Below are 19,920 nucleotides of genomic sequence, written 5' to 3'. Positions count from 1 at the left end.
AGGTTTTTTAATTAAATTTAATGCCATGTCATATTTTATAGGTTTTTAACTAGAATGACTTTTAAGTTACAAAGTTAAAGTTGAGTGACTTTTTTAAGTGATGGAAAATAAATAAATGACTTTTGTAAAATAAATGATAAATTGGATGACAATTAGTGAAATTAACCCGTCGCAAACATAAGTAACTATTTTGTACTTTTACTCAAAAAGAAAAGGAAAAAAAGAAAAGAAAAAGCTATTGCAAATTTTAATTAAAAATAAAAATCGAGAATTACGTCGATTTGTTTTTTAATTTTTAAAGAAAGAAACCAACACATCCCGGAAATCGGCTTTCCTTGCTCTGGGTCTGGGCTGGTCCTTTTTTTCCCATAACTGCCTTAAATGCAATTCTAAAAGGTTCTTCAGTGATCCAATGAAAGCACAATCAATAACAGGAACTGCCATCGCTTTGTAGAAGCGAAATTCGAACGCTTTTGCAGGGTTTTCAATGTAGAACCCATTGCCCGCGACGATCATTAATCTTCTACTACTACTCCTTTTTTCCTCAATTTGTTTTTGGGTATATGATGCTTTGTTCTGCATTTAGAACTCAGATACAGACGTGGCTTCGTGATTATGACAGGATTCAATCCTTTGCTGTTATTCTCATCTATGTTCAGGTACTTTTTGATTTTTCTTTTCTTATTTTCGGTATAAATAAATAAACTTATGATTAATTTGTGATTTAATTAATGTTCAGATTGGTTGTGCGATGATTGGATCTCTTGGGGCATTATACAACGGCGTTTCACTAATCAATTTAGGGATTGGGTTATTCGCATTGGTGGCTATTGAGAGTAGCAGTCAGAGTCTTGGTAGAACTTACGCTCTCCTTCTCTTCTGTGCCATCTTACTCGACGTTTCTTGGTTCTTTCTTTTCGCATCCGAAATCTGGTAAGTTATACACTGACTGTAATGAATTTTTTACATCAGTGCCATTTAACCTGATTCTAGGTTACTTGCCATTTATTCTAGGTTACAAATTCTTACTATTAAATCAAATTACCTACAATTACTTTTAAGTGACCGATTGTGTAAATATTTTTTTACACCATAGAAAACTTAAATTCATAGAGGGAAGAGTTAGTGAACTTTTCATAATTGTATAGCTTTAGGGGTCGTTTGGTAGCTGGTTACAGGGTAAATTATTCATGTCTTAGGAGTAACATAACTAATATTCCCTCTGTTTCAAAAAGATTGACACTATTTACTTATTAGTCTGTTTCGAAAAGATTGACACCTTTTAATATTTTCTTAATAAGAAGCATTTATAGCCACACAAATGTTATGCCAAGTTTCAGACCACAATTTTCAAAAGTTTTATAACCATACAAATGCTATGGCTTATATCTCAAAAGTCTTCCCTTCTTTATTAAAATTTGTGCCAAGTCAAACTAAGACAATCTTTTTGAAACGAAGGGAGTACCATGTGTGGTAGCCTTTAGTTACTTTGTACAAAAGTCAGCATAACTAATGTTATGTTTGGTTGCTTTTTTCATTGGGGTATAAGTAATACATAGATAAGTTATACAACAGATCTATGTATTATTTATGCAAGGTAGGACGTGGAATAACTAATACATGTATTAGTAATACATGGATTAAACAATCAAATGACCAAAAAAACCTCATATTTATTTTAAATTACACATATAATTAAAATAAAATAAACGTTTAACAAAAAATAATCTCTACATTACAATCCATAAATTACTAATCCTTACATAACTAATCTCTTCATAATTAAACCCTGCATAATTAATCCCTGCATAACTAATCCCTACATAACTAATCCCTACATAACTAATCCATATATTACTAATACCTGCATAATTCTAACCAGCAACCAAACAACCCCTTAGTGTATTAAGAATGGGACTATAAAGTAACAAACCACTATAACTATTTCACTTGAATATCTTTTGTAGTATTGACTGGCGTATTAAGTTAACATAACTAACTAACAACATGTTACCCCAGCTGCTTGTGCGTGCTAAAAATCTCTCGAAATTTGAGAATCACTCTCTTAAGGTGTCCTTATTTAGAGGATATTTTGATGCCAAACTTGCTTTAAACATATTTGAAGATCGGAGAAAAGAAAACTTTATGAGTTCCAGGACTTTGATCTAGTGGTAAGAGTACAACTCATGACTTGTGAGTTAGGCACACGTCACAAGTTCGAACCTTGCCCGCAAACAAAAATCTGGTATTTAGGTGGAGAAGGGTTGGGGGCGCATTATCCACCGAGTTTCAAATCGTGTGCCACTAACCCTTGGGAATTTCCCGGTTATCAAAGAAAAAAAGAAGTGAAACCTTAATGAATACCAGGACTGTTTTGGGGGTTCCGTAATGTCTTGATTATCATATAATCCATTGCTATTTTGTGCTTTCAATGTTTTGGGGGTTTTCTAATGTCTTGATAATCATATGATTCATTGTTATTTTGTGCTTGTTAGTGCATAAAATTGTTGTGTCAATGACGAAACATGAAAGGCTGAGTGATATGTCATATGATATAGATATTCTCTATCTCATCAAATTAATGCGCCATCCATCCAAAATTTTTGTTGCTTTTTGAATCATGTATTTTTCTGAAGATGCAAATTGTTAAAGTTAACTATTGATGCGGATTAGTGATCGATAAATTAAGATATTCGACCAGCATGTGCTTTAGAAATGGAGTGAGTGAGCTGTAGTGGAGTTCCAATTGATATGTAAATTGTAGTCTCTAGCTTTAATGTATTACAGCCTTTAAATATAAATGTAAGGCATTTATTCTGATTTATGCCTTGAAACCACCATGTGAGTAATAAAAAAAATATTTTTTCATTTTTTTATGTTCTTAGTTATAGCTGTAGATGCACTGGAGAAGCTTTATCAGATGTTCACTCTTCAATTGGAAGTTAAAAATGCCAGCATGGAATTGAAAATTTATGAGTATCTGAAATTAGAAGTATGATACTAACAGTAGCGTGGATGGAGGAAAGATGAAGTGTTTAAGAGTTCTCACAACTAAATGCGTTGGTGTTAAATGGAAGATTGGAGCAATGTAAGAGATAAATAATTGGTATCTTTTGTGATGTATCTCTTGAGGTCCAATATAAGGCTCTACAGAGATACTCCAACTGTTTTCATAAATAGAGCTGAATATATAGGTAATTAAGCTTGAATGAATTTATGGTTCTTTCATTTCTCAAATCAGGGTTAAACTTGTGCTTTGGCACCAAGATTGACGTTGCACAATTGCGGGGGTCTTCTAAAAATGTGTGGGGATCTTCTCTTGTTGAATAGTAATTTGAATCTGGACTGACCTGGAAATTCTGTCTGAAAAAGAATATGAGAAAGGACTTGGGTTTAAAGGCTATTCACTATAAGCACCAAAGAATGATGAAAGGAAAGCTGATATTTTTTGATAACCAATGATTAAAGGACAACTGATACTTGCTGGTGACTACAACAACAGTAATATACCCAGTGTTGTGTAATCCCACATAGTGGGGTGGGGAGGGTAGTGTGTTTGCAGACCTTACCCCTACTTTGTGGAGGTAGAGAGGTGGTTTCCAAGAAACCCTAGGCTCAAGGAAAGCATAAGCACAACAGTAATGGAAAAGTAAACGGTAGTGTAGAAGCCATGAAAATGATATTTGCTGGTGACTAGTGAAAAGAAACGGAAATCGGAAATTGAATAATGGGAATTTCCTAGTTCCCTGAGGAGGATTATTTCTATAAATTTCTAGATTGACCGAATCAATGGAAGCAATATAATGGTTATTTCCTATTCTAGAAGGCGATATCTTTTGATAGTAAATAAGGAATTTATTAATCATAAAGTAGCACTTAGTAAGGTTGGTTTGTACAGAAGGATCACAAAGAACCACAGAAGTTGCATCAGAGGGGTCTTGATATTCTTGTAACAGAAAGATCTAACCGAGACGATTCCACTCACTTTCCCATTCCATTTACATCCATCTGAGTTATAACACTAAAGTGACAAAGAAACGTGGTCATGCAGACGTGTCAGTTTGCAGTTCTTTAATTCAAGAAATTTTCTTATTAAACACAAGTCAGTTTCACAGAATATGTACAAATTGTGGACATGACTCACTTTTAAGTTATCCACAGTTGTCTACCAGGTTTGACCAAGAATTTATACAACATGGTATTTTCTCTTTATCTTAAAACATGAAACAAAAAAATCTTTAATGCTTTACATCATTCTCACTACTCTGAAACCTTCTCTTATTTCTTTCGTTAATTCGGCCCACAGCTTCAAACAAGACAGAATGGAGTAGTTTTTCCATGCTGCCTTCCTTTCTTGCCGATCTTCAGTAATCTCCCATTTGTCCTCGGTAACGCTCATGAGATATTGAAAAATGAGAACACAGGGTTTATGAGCGAACCTGCAATGCAACAAGAGATGATTAGTATTTTCTTCAATTTGCACATGCAGCACCAACTCACACTATATCATCCTGCTCTTTTCCAGATTGTACGCCTTTAAAATAGTGTCTTCCGCTTGCAGACCCATCAAAGAAAGCTACATTTTTCGGAGATTCGGTTTCCACACCTCCATTTTATCTCCTCTTTCTGGAAGCTACAAGTGAAAGAATTGTAAAATATTTTGCGCCACCTCCCTCAGTATCATCTTATCTCCCTTTGTTTGTGTCATTTTAAAGGTATTTCCAGCTTTTCTTCTGCAAAGATGCAGGGAATAATTATGCATGAACTTCTACTTGTCTTGTTTGATTTTTCCGCATCCACCTAAATCTCCCCGCTTTCGAAATCTAGGTTTCACAGATTATCAGTGCCATCATCTTTTGGAAGCTCTATGGATAGGCTATCTATACTTGGTAAAGGAGGTTACTTAGCGAGGCCTCCTCTTTTTATGTTTAAGGATCAACACACTCTCCAAATTCATTTTTTCCTATTTAATATATATCAAATATGGAAAATACTATGAGACTGACTGACTCAAGAAAAGATACTATCAAATTTTATGGAAGAAGTTCCTCCTCTGTGCTCCTGTTGCCCCATGTAATAATATTCTAGAAGAATTGCCTTGTGTTCGTGTAGCATAACTAAGACTGATGATAAGTACACACCCTTATCTTTTCCTCTATAGAAAGCAATCAAGTAATAGGCTAATAAATGGGTGTCTGGGCTAAATATCATCGAAGTAATTAACTTCTAGCTTTAGTTCTTTGAATTCCTTTGAGCACAAGTAGTTAACAATGCCTAAGAATAGAAGCTTCTCTATTGCTCACTTTCTGGATTTTGTTTTTTGGGTTTTGGTAACGTGGTCAGTGAGTATTCATATAGTCGATCCCAACTTGTTTGGGACTGAAGCGTAGTACTTTTGTTGTTGTTGTTGTTGGTAACATCATTGGCTGCTGCATCACTTTCTAAGAATGCAGGTAGAGCCAGCCATCACTCATATATTGTGTTCTCAGACATCCTTGTCCAGTAAATTTACCACAGTCCTTAAATGTTATAAAAGTTAAAATTTCTTCCTGAACTTCATTTATCCATGCAGGAATATTTCGTCTACAATTTATGGAACCTTTGTTATCTTCTCGGTGAAACTCACTCTCTCCATGCAAATTATTGGATTTTGTGTGAGATTATCATCTTCACTATTGTGGATTCAAATGTATAGGCTGGGTGTTTCTTATATAGAGAGTTCAGTTCCCCGAGAAGCAGATGTTGATATGAGAAACAGTTTTCTCAATCCTGCAACTCCCTTAACTAGACAGCCATCCAATTCTGATGATGCTCTAGGTGGTTCTGTATATGATCCTGCATATTATTCCTCCTTGTTCGAAGACGGTAAAGACGAAACATATTTTTGCAGGGTACGCAGCTCACTTTGCCGCTTTCCTTCCTCTCTTTCTTTATCCTTTTATATGTAATATGAATGTTCAATTGCTTTGAATTGTCTTAGTAAGTGATGTGGACCTTGAATTTGATTTGTTTCATAAGTATTTGAACTCTCCATGACATATTCCTCCAACTTGTTTGCTTTACACATTTACAAAATGTATATGGATGTGGAAACATGATATAATTGGGATGCTGACCTGGTGAGTTGACCGGAACAACTGCTGATCTAGTTTTGCTTGACTAGAGGAAAATAAAGATGAAGTAAAGAAGAAAAATATTTGCTCATATACATAATTGGTTCATAGCTCGAGATATATGGTTTGGGTTTGGGGCAATTTAGTTGTCAGCTATAGAGTGCTATAAGGAGTATTATAATCTGCTTAACCTGAATCCACACTAAATATTTTTGTTTGATTTGAAATAATTAGCTTGAAGGGGAGCCTTGGTGTAACTGGTAAAGTTGCTGCCATGTGACCATGAGGTCACGGGTTCGAGCCGTGGAAACAACCTATTGCAGAAATGCAGGATAAGGCTGCGTACAATAGACCCTTGTGGTCCAGCCCTTTCCCGGACCCCGCGCGTAGCCGGAGCTTTGTGCACCGGGCTGCCCTTTTTTTTTTTTGAAATAATTAGCTTGATAGGAATACAAACATTTACTGCTTTTATATTACATTGAGGAATAGGTCAGGATTACAACTCAACTTATCTGCCACTAGTTTGGGGTTGAATCTTGTAGATTGAGTGGATGATCGATGTTCTAACTTATAATTATAAAGGTTGTTAGGAAAATGTTTAATATTTTAGATGCGCAAAACTTTTCAACCCTGGAAATGGGCATATTTCGGGGCATTCTACAATATTAGCAACAGTTAATAAAAGAAATAATTCTATAAATTTCCAAGAGGAGATTATGAACCAGGGATATACACTTGGTTGCCTTATTTTTTTAAATTTGACCACTTTAACTTATAGAACTCCATTTCTTGATTGCCAAGGTATTTCTCTGCTAGTTTGTTTGATCAAAATTTAAACCAAATTCCTCTGTATTTTTTTTTTGCCGTAAATCTCGGAGACTCTTTCCTATGGCATGCCGGTCTCTTTGTTCCTGTATGAAGCTTCACTAAATTTTGATATACTTAGAAAAAAAAAGTACTTTCTCCAAATTTATATGATACAACAGTTTATGATCAAAATTCCAGGAAGATTAAAGGAAAAAGGCACAAAAGCATAGATGGGAAGTGGTACCTTTGCACTTATGTGGAATGTTCGAGGGAGTTTTTGTTTTTAGTGCAAATGAGAAGTAGTAGTTTTACTTAGAAAACATGAGTAGAGGGAGCATGGTGCAGTGGTGGGACCCATAAACAGAAACTGTCTCGATAAGCTCACATGGGGGGGTTGATCCGTAGATGGATCATTACAAGGGGGAGGCTCTCTTGGGAGTACCTATGATATTCCATTTAGTATAAATCATTGAATGCGTTTTTTACAGAATAATGTTTTTAAGAAGATTTTCTAGTTTGTCAGAGGATTCATATAGCTGACCACACCTTGTCTGGGACTGAAGTGTAATTGTTGTACATTCCTTGGTGCTACTCCATCTTTTCTAATTAAAATAAGGAAACATCTTCTACAGCATCCATAATAACGACATTTGGAAAGCAAGCTTAATAAGTATACCCTCTTTCCAGATATGGATGTCCTGGTTCAATTGGCTGATATAGGTGGAGATAAATTCTACTTTAAATAAAATAATTCTTTAGTTTCGCCTGGTCAGTGACTGTCTGCAAAATAAAATCACTAAAACTTAGCGCGCTATCTATCTAATAAGATGCACCATATTCTTCTTACACTAAAGGACACAAACCAAAAAGAAAAAACCTTGAAGCTGCCTTACTCCATCAGCACTCCCAACTCCAGCGAACCAAAGTGGACATCATTCTGGGACACGACTTCCTCATGTACTCCACATACAATAATTCTTCATAATTGCCACCACGAGTACAAATTCTAGAAGTTCCCCAGCTCTTTTTCATAATTCATATGTTACTGCTGCCTTCATCTTTTAGATTGTGCAGGGTTTTTACGTTCCATATTGGAAATATCAGCCCCTTGGAGATGCTTTGCTTCATCTCCCTCTATTCTTCTTACATTTGAATATTATCCTTATTTTCTCTTTTCATTATTTGCTGAATGTTGATCTCTTTAGCACAACAGGTCCCGTAGGGTTTTTACATTCCATATTGGAAATTTCAGGCACTTGAAGATGCTTTGCGTCATCTCCCTCTGTTCTTCCTACATTTTGATATTATCCTCGTTTTCTCTTTTCATTATTGCTGAAATGTTGATCTCTTTAGCACCAACATAATCCTTCCTTTTTATTCTATTTTTTGAGTGACACAATGTTCAGTGGTTTGACATGTTAAAAAAAGGCAGCCCGATGCACGAAGCATCCCGCGTTCACGCAAGATCCGGGAAAGGGCCGCACCCTAAAGGCTCGTTTGGTATGAGGGATAAGGGATAATTAATCCCGAAATTAAATTTGAGATGATTTATCCCACGTTTGGTTGGAATAACAATCTCTTGATAACTAATCCCGGGATAATTAATCCTTGGATAACTTGTATCCCAACCAAAACACCCATAAGAGGTGTGATGTTGGCAACCTACCTTGATGCAAGCATAAGCGGCGGATTCCACGGTTCGAACCCATGACCTTCACACGGAGATAGCTTTACCGTTTCTCCAAGGCTCCCCTTAAAGAAAGTGATTAGATTAGATTTCAGATTAAAAAAATGATTAAACAAAAACCGCCACCAGCCATCCTCCATAGCCAGAACTTACGAACTGAGATAGTCAACTTTTTGAAAGATACAGAACATTATTTAGTATAAAAATCATTAGCATTCTTTTGTTAATATGAAACAATATTGAAGAATGTTGAGAAATAATATACGTCCTTGCCTGTACACAATATTGAGTAAAAGAAAACCATAGAAAGTAGAATAGTCCGTTTGTGATAGAAGGGAGTATGTACCACTAGAATTCAGTTGCATTAAAAGCCATCACCCTGTCAGTTGAAGCGATGAAGCGATAAGGTGGGGTTATCACTTCGTAGCGAAGCCATGCACTTCAGGGAAGTGTGTACTTCAAACAGTGACATGCAAAGTGATCCTAACGAGAAGCGGCTGATTTTTTGAATCGTAATTTTGAGGAGTTTGGATCAATTTCAGCAGTATTATAAATTAGATACTAAAATTAGTTATATTAGTTGCAGTGTGATTATTACAGTGCTGAATTCATATATGTTTGGTATTTTTTAATTTCTGAAACTTGCGCTTCATTTCTCAATTCTCGCAACGACCCCATGGACCTAGTCATTTTTTCACGCTTTTTGCTTTAAAAGACCTGCTAAAATCTGATACAAGCCTCTATTATGTTGAAAATGCCTCATCTTTCTGCCCGCTAACACTGGAAGTCAAACTTACTATCTTTGAAGTTGATATTGAACATTGATTATAATTTTTAATTGGAGATACTCTACGAATATTGATATAAACCACATATTTTTAAGATTTATATGGAGTCAAACTAACTAACTTTCAAGTTGATTTTGGACGTCGGTTGTAATTTTTGTGTTGGAGATACTATACGAATAGTACTATAAATCACATATTTTGGATATATGAATATTCGTGAACCCAAGGGTGTGGCCTAGTGATCAATGAAGTGGGTGAGAACCATGAGGTCTCAGGTTCAAATCCCAGCGGAGGCAAAAAACACTAGGTGATTTTTTCCCATCTATTCAAGCCTTGGTGGATAGAGTTGCCTGGTACTTGTTGCTGGTAGGAGGTGGTAGGTATCCAGTGTAATTAGTTGAGGTGCGCGCAAGTTGGTCTGGACACCACAGTTATCCAAAAAAAACGATATATGAATATTCGTATAAGTCACAATATTTCCTTTATGGATGCTAGCTAGTATCAAAAATATATTGAGTATGTTGTCTATCTACAGTAACGACAACAATAACAATTGTTGCTCAATCCAGTTAGTTCAGTTCGGTTATATTTTTTTTTTTGATAATGAAAAAAAAAAAAAGGATTTGCAAGGATTCCTCCATTTTATGTTTCATTCCTATATTCAATACGTAATGTTCTTTACCAAAAAAGGATTCTTTTCAATTTCTAGTAACATACACATCTCTAAACTGACTAAAGAAACTCCTAAACATAGTTCATCTAGCAAATTTGCCCAACTATTTCAGTTTTTTTTTTTTTTTAAAAAAGTGCTGGATAGATAATTATAAGAAAATTATGGTTGTGTGACAAAATGAGATAGGAGTAAGATACAAGATATCAAGGAGGAAGTGGCAGAAATACTTGACATTTCGAGTTCCAAGACACTCAAGTCTTACGGGGGAGGTAATCAATTATAGGTATATGTCCCATTACCTATACCAAGATAGACAGGTGATCAGTATAATGAAGCCTTATTTTCAAAAATACCATAAAGCTATATGATGAAATAGATTAATAATCATCAATAGAAAGCTGAACTGGAAGATTGTGTGCATGTTAGTTCTTATGCAAAACTTAAAGCATGATTTTCATTACTTTGACATTATATTTTATTTAACTATTATGATTCAAATGGTTTTTCTAGTAGAACTGTATAGGCCATGTCTTTCTAGCTCTATCTTTAACTGTTATATTTGAAGAGTGTTTATCTGAATATTCAATTGTAAGTGAATTCCCATGGCTGGCTAACTAAAGATCTTGGTTTAAGACTGACAATTACTGTAGAACCTTTTTTCTTCCGCGGCCAAGTCAGTCAAGAAAATAGTCCTTAGTAGAATTTGATCTGTGAATTATCCGCGAGCATTAAATGATTTTTTAGACCAAACTAGATAAGGTTTTCTAAACGATATCCCTAAAAAAGATCTCTATATATTTACTTCGTTCGTCCTATTTTATGTGTTTGGCTAGGCATTGAGTTTGAGAAATATTTTCAAATTATACTATCTCTTATCATTTGAATTTGTTTCAATATATTTGACATTATAGAAAACCAAGAGTCATTCATTTATTTTTTCCGAATCTATCGTTGCTCCAATAAATGATTTAATAACCTCTTTCCTATACTAGTCATCTTTTAAGATTTTTGCGCACACCTTAAGAAAGACATTTAATAGTTTTAATCATAAGAGTATTTATCTAAACTATCCTTTATGTCTTTTCTTTTTAAGGTGGACATTATGATTCTTGAGTATCTATTCAAACAATAGCTGCATGTCGATTAAAAGATTAACATTCTCTTGGTATATTAATCTCTCCCCTATCCAAGTCTTACCTTATTCAAGTGTCATCTATCAATTTTTACTTACCTCAATAAACCTCAAAGAAATTTAAATGTAGCAAACTTTCTTAAACATTGAGATAAACTTGGAAAAGATAGAGCGGCCACATTTAATCAATTCAGTTAAGTCTAAACATTCCTATTGAACCTGCCAATAATTATGTTGGTAGACAACAATTGTCTGATCTCAATCACAACATCTGTTGGTCAAGATTAAATTTATAATAGGAGATGAATGACTACTAATCTAATATATGTGTAATTTACTTGGCTAGAAAACCTCTCCACTTTGATTTATTCAGTAAATGTAAATAAGCTCGGATAATGAGTCATTAATGACTATATGGTGTGTTCAATATTCTAATGACAGTTGAGAGATTAATCAGAAAATTGTATAGATTACTTATTAGAGCAAGAGCATATTTGAAAACAATTGCCTTTCTTATTTTTTGAATCTTTAAATATTCTGAAAGAAATTCATTTAGCCAAATTCACAAATAATGGAGATAGGAGGTGGTATACAATTTTCTAAAAAATCTCTCAACTGTCATTGAAAAATGGAACATGCAATATAATCACTACTTACTCATTTTTCAAGTGTATTGACAATTACTAGATCAAAGTGGGATCTTCTTGAGCAATTAAACCACGCTAACTTTAGATTAGTAGTCATTCATCTCCTATTATATATTTATTTTAAACAAAAGATGATGCAAATTTGTTTCTAAAAAAATGGAGAGCCGAAAATTCAATATCTACAGATGTCTCAACTCTTAGAGAGTTTGAATTAAGATTCAGGTTAGGAACTATATAATATATCAACATTGAGATCAAAACACTTGTTGCAATATAATCATTGTCAGGTTCAACAGTCATGTTTAGATTTAATTGAATTGATGGAATTTGGTAACTCAGTCTTGTAGCCATGTTTATTTGCATTTAAGATAGTTAAGTCTTCTTTTATAGGATAATGTTTTGTGGGGAATATTGAAATTCTAGTATAATTAAATATGTTGAGTCTCCCACATCGGCTAAGTGATGGGGGACTTGGTCTCCTTATATGGATTGGGCAATCCTCACCTCATGAGCTAGCTTTTGGGGTTGAGTTAGGCCCACTGTCCATATCTTTATCATGGTATCAGAGCCGGAACCATCCTAAATCTTTATTTCACCGATGTTGGGCCCCCATATTATTTGTCCACGCTCTAGTTGGTAGGCCTGGGCGTGCCGTGGAAGGGGGGATGGGTCTTGAGTCTCCCACATCGGCTAAGGGACGGGGGACTTGGTCTCCTTATATGACTTGAGCAATCCTCACCTCATGAGCTAGTTTTTGAGATTGAGCTAGGCCCAGTGTCCGTATCTTTATCAGAATAAAATCTTCTAGTTGAAATTTTTAGCACCAATTAAATTTCACTGGAGCTTATTGAGATAAGTAAGAGTTGATGGAGAGTGACACGCGAATAGAGTGAGATGTGGATATGGGAGAGATTAGTGTACTGAAAGAAAATTAATCTTTCACTCGACTTTGTAGTTGATGTTCTTGCTAATCTGAATCAAAGATCATATTGTCCACTTAAAAGAAAAAAGTTTAAAAGAGAAATAAAGGGTAGTTTAGACAAAAACTCTTATGATTAAGGCTATTAAATATTTTTCTTAAGGGGTGTGCAAAAACCTCAAAAGACAGAAAATATTAAACTAGTAATTCAAAAGTTAGTTCGATGTGGAAAACATCATGACTTAGATTTGAATTGTTAAATGAGTTTGGATTCGTGAAATTTGTATGCATTATATTACTTTTGAAAGGTGAGATAAATATTTAGGACATCCTAAAATAGAAAGTGTGTTACATAACTTTGGAGAAATAGGAGTTTCTGAAGCTAGTAAAAGCACAATGATACATCTTTGTAGCAGAAAATGCAGTGGGCAGTTGTTACAAAGTGCATGATGGCTATATTCTACAGTGGTTTCTTACTCTGAGATTTAGTGCACATTTTTCTGCATTTTTGAGTTTACCTGGAGCATGATTAACTAATAAGATTCTTTTTATGTTATATTTGATGGCCATTATATTCTCATTCTGTTGTTCCTAGGGTAGTCCAAATAATGGCATTGTGACTGGATCACCTTCTACGGCGAAAACAATTCAATTTAAGCCATCAATGAGCAGATCTATCCGCATCACCGACGTGAGTAGTCAAAACATAATATGTTTGACTTTGTCAAGTTAGCTCCTCATAACTCTTAGTTTTGGACTTCATATGCTCTAAATGATGTTATAGATTGCAATGCACCTCCTCTTTACTAGTTAGTATAGGCATTAATTGCTAAATGACAGTTTTAAATCCTGAAGAGCACTTTGATTTTCGTGGACTTTGTATTGATTGGAAAATTGAGTTCTTTATTAGGTGGCTGCCACTGATATTTCCATCATTGAATGAGAAGTGTATCTGGATTTTTTTTTTTTTGGATGGGGTAAGATGTTTCATTGATGGAATCCAGAGATGCAGAAATACAAAAGAGGCCAATGTTAGCTCCATTACAATGTGTTTCAATTCCAGCCAGGGAGCTAACCAAAAAAGCAAAAGAACAAAAGCATGGCCTAAGTCAAAGTAAGTGAAATGATAAAATCTAGATAGGAGGCAACATTATTTACAGGGTTAGGTTGCTCCAACTAAAAAGGTACACTAGACCTCTAGCCTTCAAAAAGGGAGGAGTTGAAATTCCAGTAAAACATCTGTGATTCCTTTCTTGCCAAAGAACCCAAAAGATACAAGGGGGATCATCTTCCAGATTTTCCTAATGGCTCTGTCAACTTTCCCCTTGTTCCACCCTTCAACTGCTTCCTTAATGCCCTGAGGTAGGGTCCAGCTTATACAGAATGGAAAAAAACATAGACCACATGGCAGCGGCTACTGGGCATTGAAGAAGATGGCTAATAGACTCTGAATTTTGTTGGCACATGTAACATGTATAAACTAGTTGGGAACTCTTTCTACAGAGGTTTTCTTGTGTGAGACAGGCTCCCTTAAGAGGTGTCATGAGAAGCAGGTTACTTTTTTGGGCAGTTTTGTCTTCCAAATCAGTTTCCAGGGCCAGGAGTCAATGATTTCATTCTACTCGCAGAAGTGTCTATAGCCTGCCTTCACAGCGTGAGAGCCTGATTCAGAGTTACCCTACTTGAGTCTGTCTGATGCTAATTCATTCATAGAGAAGTTTCCAAGTCTTCCGTACAGTTTCAAAAGACTTTCTAGTTCCCAGTCCTGCATGTTTGTTCTAAACAGGAGGTCCCAAGTTCCTTCTGATCTGTTTTGAGCTATTGTTGAGTCTGGAGCATTGGCTATCTGATATAAGAGTGGATAACTGTCCTTCAGGGTGTTTGTGCCTAACCATTTATCCTTCCAGAACTTGACATGTAACCCATTTCCAATCTTGAATGATATGTTCTGTGAGAATTCCTCCCATAAGCTGCTGATGTGCTTCCAAGCGCCTGCTCCATAAGGTGCTCTGTTCTGTTCAGTGCACCAGTGGGACTGTTGCCCATGTTTGGTAGCAACCATTTCATTACCACGCTCTTGTTGTGCTTTGCAAGGTCTCTGAATCCCCGTACACCTTGGGATTTTGGCTGTATTACTCGGGACCACTTGACAAGGTGTAACTCTTATGACCTTCAGAGTTACCTTTCCAGAGAAAGGTTCTTCTAGCTTTGTGTAGTTGTTTTAGGACCTTACTAGGCATAGGAAAGAGCGACATGCAATAAGCTGGAATGCTGTCCAAGACACTATTTATCAAGGTCAATCTGCTACCCACTGAAATGTATTCTAGCTGCCATGTTGACAGTCTTTTCTCCACCTTTCCAGTGACCCGATTCCACACATCAGCTGATTTGTATTTAGCCCCCAAGGGAAGGCCCAAGTAAGTAGTTGGAAAGGCACCAGTATCACAGCATAAGATAGCAGCCACAGCTTCCAAGTCAGGGACTTCATTGACAGGGTATATTACACTCTTTAACATATTGATATGCAGGCCTGAGATGGCTTCAAATATGAGTAGAGTGAGATTGAGGTATTGTACCTGAGACCTTTCAGCACCACAGAAGATTATTGTGTCATCTGTATACAATAGGTGTGAAACTGAAATAGAATCTGTTGAAGGGTTTCCAACACTGAAACCTTCTATCCATTGTAGCTGACTGAGTCCTTCCATGGCTAAAACGAAGAGGAAGGGAGATAGGGGATCTCCCTGTCTTAACCCGTGTATCTGGGAAGTTCTTCCGGATCTCATAATTAGACTAACTTTTTAGCGTCAATTGTGCACAACTTTTAAAATGTCCGGTACTAAACAAGAGATAGTGCTCTTGTTACTGCTGTTCTGTAGTAATAATTGTTACAGGTCCACTTACCTAGTATTATTTAAGGTCTCAGACGACAATGGAGATCTGAATGTATATTCCAAAGAGAGACCTTCTGAGTTGAGATTTTGCGAGTCAACCAGACAGGGACTATTCCTATTTATACTATTAATAAACACCACTTTTACATCTGAGAAGGCTTCAGACAATTTCCATTTATACCTCAGATACCATCTAGTCTCTACTGTCATTAGTCTTTAACATATCGCAAAACATTAGCGTCTGAGAAGAGTACAATTGCTTTCTGCTGCACTTGAACTGCTTTGAAATTTCAATAGGAAGAACACTTTGTATATTTTGGATCATCTTGTGTTGCAAAGTATATGTTCTACATTTTCTTTTAGTGCAAGTACTTACATCGATCTTGGGCACAGGGCTAACAAGAATCCTATAATTTCTGTCTTTAATCTTAGTGCCATCAGACATATTTGCAATGCCTAAACTGAAAAGGGTGCTTAGGTTCCTTAGTAATGCCCCATCTCTTTATTTCCCAAACGGAAAAGTAAACATGACGTGTATAAGTAAACTGACGTGTAGAAGTATTGGAACATTGGAGGTTGTCCTATAAAACCCATCAACTGTCACAAAGCTGTGTGTTGGGTTGCTTCAGTTTGTCTTTGCCAGCAATTACTCTGTTCTGGTCTCTGAAGATCTTGTGGTACTCTTGTTTTTCTTTTGTTTTCCCTTTTTACTGCCTCTTCCATTCCAGCGGGTTAACATTGATGGAGGTCTTCCTAGTCAATTTGTTTCCAATGGCAGATTCCATTATTCCAGTGTTTAGACAGGTTTTCTTTGGGTTTAGTTTAATTTCTTAAAGTGCTTTGAAGCCTGTAAAGTCTTGTTTCCATAGTTCAATTTTTCTTTTCAAGTACTTCTGCAACTTTCATACTCGTTCAACTTAGCCTTGTTTCATAAAGAAGTTATCTTTGTGATCATCACCATAATACTCTGTATTCATATCCCTCTAGTTAGTCCACCCCTCTCTACTTTTTCTAAATTTTCAGTGTGGATTGCTTCTTTGACTAATTTTAATCTCTTTTCTGGTTTGATACTAAACTTCTTAGCCTCTAGAGCATATCGGTTGCTTGCTTCCCAATATTTCCATGTGCTTTGATGAGGAGGGAACTAGAACCACACATGCATATGAAGGAATGGGCTTGTTTTCTGCATATTGTTGTCAATTAACCTCATATACTTTTTCTTTCCTTTTGCTGCCTTTTTTATTTTAATATTTAACCTCATTAATCATTTTTTATGTACCGGCTAAAAGCTAACCACCTAACCCCAGCAGCTTTCACATTTAGTTCTATCCCCATGCTAACCTTATTGCAACCTCTATCCTCTCTGATTTAATGTTAAGTGCAACAACTATAACTGCGTCTAAGCAAACTGGGATTAGCTATCTGTATCCTCATTGTTCATGTCTCTATATTTAAGCATGTTTCAGCCAACATTTTAAAAATTAGTTTCTCTAACACGAGAAGTTTTCTACATCTTCTAACAACAGCTACTCTGCCCCAAACAAGTTAGGGTGTGAATACTCACTGGCCATGTTTCTCCATTTAAATTCATATCAGGCCAATATTATACAAAATAAGAATAAAAATAAAAGCACTAGAAGTTCTCTATATTTTATCCGGGCATAAAAATCTCTAATAGGACTAATATACTCCTAGAAAGCATTGGACCTGAAGTAGTGGGCTATCATGCCTAAAACATATTCCCAACTAATTGTTATCGCCTATATAGATCTTTTCTTCTATTGTGCTGTATCTTTCGCTAAGTCCATGGATTCCAAGAGATTGTTGATCTTTCGAGATAACTCCATCCATGTGATTTAGGTCTACCTCGTTCCCTTCTAACACCTTCACTCACAGGATATAACTAAATCATCTCAAGACCTCTCATTTTATTCCCAATGTGAGCTACTTGCACCTTCTAGTGAATGTGATCATTTTTCAGCTTGTCTAATCTTGTGAGATCGTAAATCCATCATAGCATCGGCAACTATGTGACACTCATCTTGTGGACGTGTTGGACTTTTGCAGCCCAACATTCACTCACATATGGCATTGCTGGGCTTATTATTGTTTTATGGAACTTGCCTTTCACTTTGGTAGGCATCTTTATGTCACCGAACACTCCAATCGCACTTTCCATTTCAACCACCCGATTTTGATTTTATGTATAACATCTTCGTCTATTATTTCATTCTCCTTAAATAACGAGCCTAGATATCTAAGTTGTTTGCAATTAGGTACCACAATCCTCTGTAATCTCACATCAACTTCTTATGCCGGCTAAACTTGCAGTGCATATATTTAAACTTGCTTCTACTTTTAAGTTATCTACATTGTCCATTGGCATAAAAGACAAACTCCAGCAGACATTGAACCTAAGATAACGTACTAACATGACTAAGACGTAATCCCAACTAATTGGTATGTCCTAAAATGATACATATAGGCGATACAAATTAATTAAACTTAAGTGACATGGAAAATGAGAATCCATATATTGGACCCCAACTTGGGATTGAAAGCTGCTAGATTGGGTGGTTAATTTTAGGCAGTAGTTTAAAATGATAAATGCTCTTTGGAGTACTGCAAAGGGAGGCAACCGGTAAGATATTTGTAGCACATGTTAGATAGTGGTTACTAGGTTTCTGAAATTGGGGTAATTACTGCTGTGTTACATAGAACATTTGCCTCTTCTCACCTACTTACTGCCCCTCGCCTATATAGATGATCTCTCTCCTATTTCTATCTCAAATCCGGAGTGACAATGACACAGACATTGCTCCTTTTAACTGCGGTGCTACTGTTTTTCTAAACTTATGGTGCCACTTGATGCATGATTTTGATCCCAACACTATTTCTGCTTGGAATGAGCTTCATTTTACTGTAAAATAGTAGGATAAGTAGCAGCATTTTTTATCTCTTTCAATTTAGATTGTTAGAGGAGGTATTACTGGAAAATTGATTACTTGATAGATTCTTTTCCTAGCTCATTCATTAAGTTTTGTTTGCAGGACGAGAGTGCTGCAAGAAGTCCCCAGCATGTCTGAAATTGGTTGTTTATCTATGAGCATTTGGGAAACGTCCATTCTCCATTTTTTATCTGGAGATTTAGTTTATTCACTTGATCCAGCAGGTTTGTGTATGGTAGTGAGTTCTGTACAGTAACCAAATGGTAGTATTCTTTTCCAGGATAATTACAAATGATAAACCTTGTCTTTTTGTTGTCCTGTAAAGATAATCATGTAAGTTCCCATATTTTGGCAATGCAATTTTACACCTTTCAAGTAAAAGCGTGTTGAAGATGTCTCAGTATGAGGTTCATCAACTGAAGATAGGTTTTGAATTCTATTGCTCGATATGTTACTGGTCCTTGTTTAGCTTATTATCTGGAGATGCATTTTTAATGCTTGTCATATGATGTCGGGGAAGTCTTACAGTAACTGGAGGGTACATAACAAGAGCTGGTGCAATTAGCATCTTTCATCTTTCATTTTTAACTTGTCATCTCATATTATTGAATATTGATTATCTTATCACAAAAGTGTACTTGTAATTACCTTATAAGTGACACCCTGATTGTGTAGATATTTTTTATAGAAATTAATTTTAGTATCCTCCTCAAAAGAATAACTGGCAGATGTATTTGTTATACATATTTACTGTTGTGAGAAAGCACTGGAGAAAATATGTTATTAATATTAGATACTCAATATAATACAAGGGGTCCTATTTATAGCTAGTCTACAAAGTACATATTACTCACATTTCAATGTGGGACTACACATAACTAACACTCCCCCTCAAGCCGGTGCATACACATCATATGTACCGAGCTTGTTACATATGTAACTAATACGAGAACCAGTAAGAGACTTAGTGAAAATATCTGCTAGTTGATCATTCGACTTTTCAAACTTTGTAACAATATCTCCTGAAAGTATTTTTTCTTTGACAAAGTGACAGTCGATCTCAATGTGTTTAGTCCTCTCATGGAACACCGGATTTGACGCAATATGAAGAGCAACTTGGTTATCACACACCAGTTTCATCTTGCTGATTTCTCCGAACTTTAACTCCTTGAGCAACTGCTTGACCCAAATTAACTCACATGTTGCCATAGCCATGGCCCGATATTCGGCTTCGCCGCTAGATCGAGCAACTACATTCTGTTTTTTGCTCTTCCACTAGACCAAATTACCTCCTACTAGAACATAATATCCA

General features: G+C 35.8%; 1 protein-coding gene across 3 annotated transcripts; it reads left to right on the top strand.

The window, feature by feature from the left end:
- The first annotated feature begins 317 nt into the window (after positions 1-317).
- Positions 318-18,989, top strand: LOC107792174 (uncharacterized). Of its 3 annotated transcripts, none has more exons than XM_016614367.2 (5): positions 318-659; positions 740-933; positions 5,573-5,891; positions 13,362-13,457; positions 18,711-18,989. In XM_016614367.2, the coding sequence occupies exons 1-5, from the start codon at positions 564-566 to the stop codon at positions 18,744-18,746; spliced, it is 741 nt and encodes a 246-aa protein (XP_016469853.1). In that variant the 5' UTR covers positions 318-563; the 3' UTR covers positions 18,747-18,989. The 3 variants fall into 3 exon arrangements, 2 of the variants coding, with proteins under 2 accessions (XP_016469853.1, XP_016469854.1); XR_012703217.1 differs by having other exon boundaries at positions 320-659; positions 13,367-13,457; XM_016614368.2 differs by lacking the exon at positions 13,362-13,457 and having other exon boundaries at positions 320-659.
- Positions 18,990-19,920: the final 931 nt, after the last annotated feature.

Source organism: Nicotiana tabacum, chromosome 19, assembly GCF_000715075.1.
Source record: "Nicotiana tabacum cultivar K326 chromosome 19, ASM71507v2, whole genome shotgun sequence".
NCBI lineage: Eukaryota > Viridiplantae > Streptophyta > Magnoliopsida > Solanales > Solanaceae > Nicotiana > Nicotiana tabacum.
The sequence above is the reverse complement of the archived record's forward strand: the minus strand, read 5'-3'. Positions and strand labels throughout refer to the sequence as shown.

Bases quoted from the DNA above. Each gene is read 5' to 3' on its own strand.
- LOC107792174 (XM_016614367.2), top strand. From the start codon at position 564: ATGATGCTTTGTTCTGCATTTAGAACTCAGATACAGACGTGGCTTCGT. The intron at 660-739 runs GTACTTTTTGAT...ATTAATGTTCAG, and splicing joins TTATTCTCATCTATGTTCAG to ATTGGTTGTGCGATGATTGG. The intron at 5,892-13,361 runs GTACGCAGCTCA...TGTTGTTCCTAG, and splicing joins ACGAAACATATTTTTGCAGG to GGTAGTCCAAATAATGGCAT.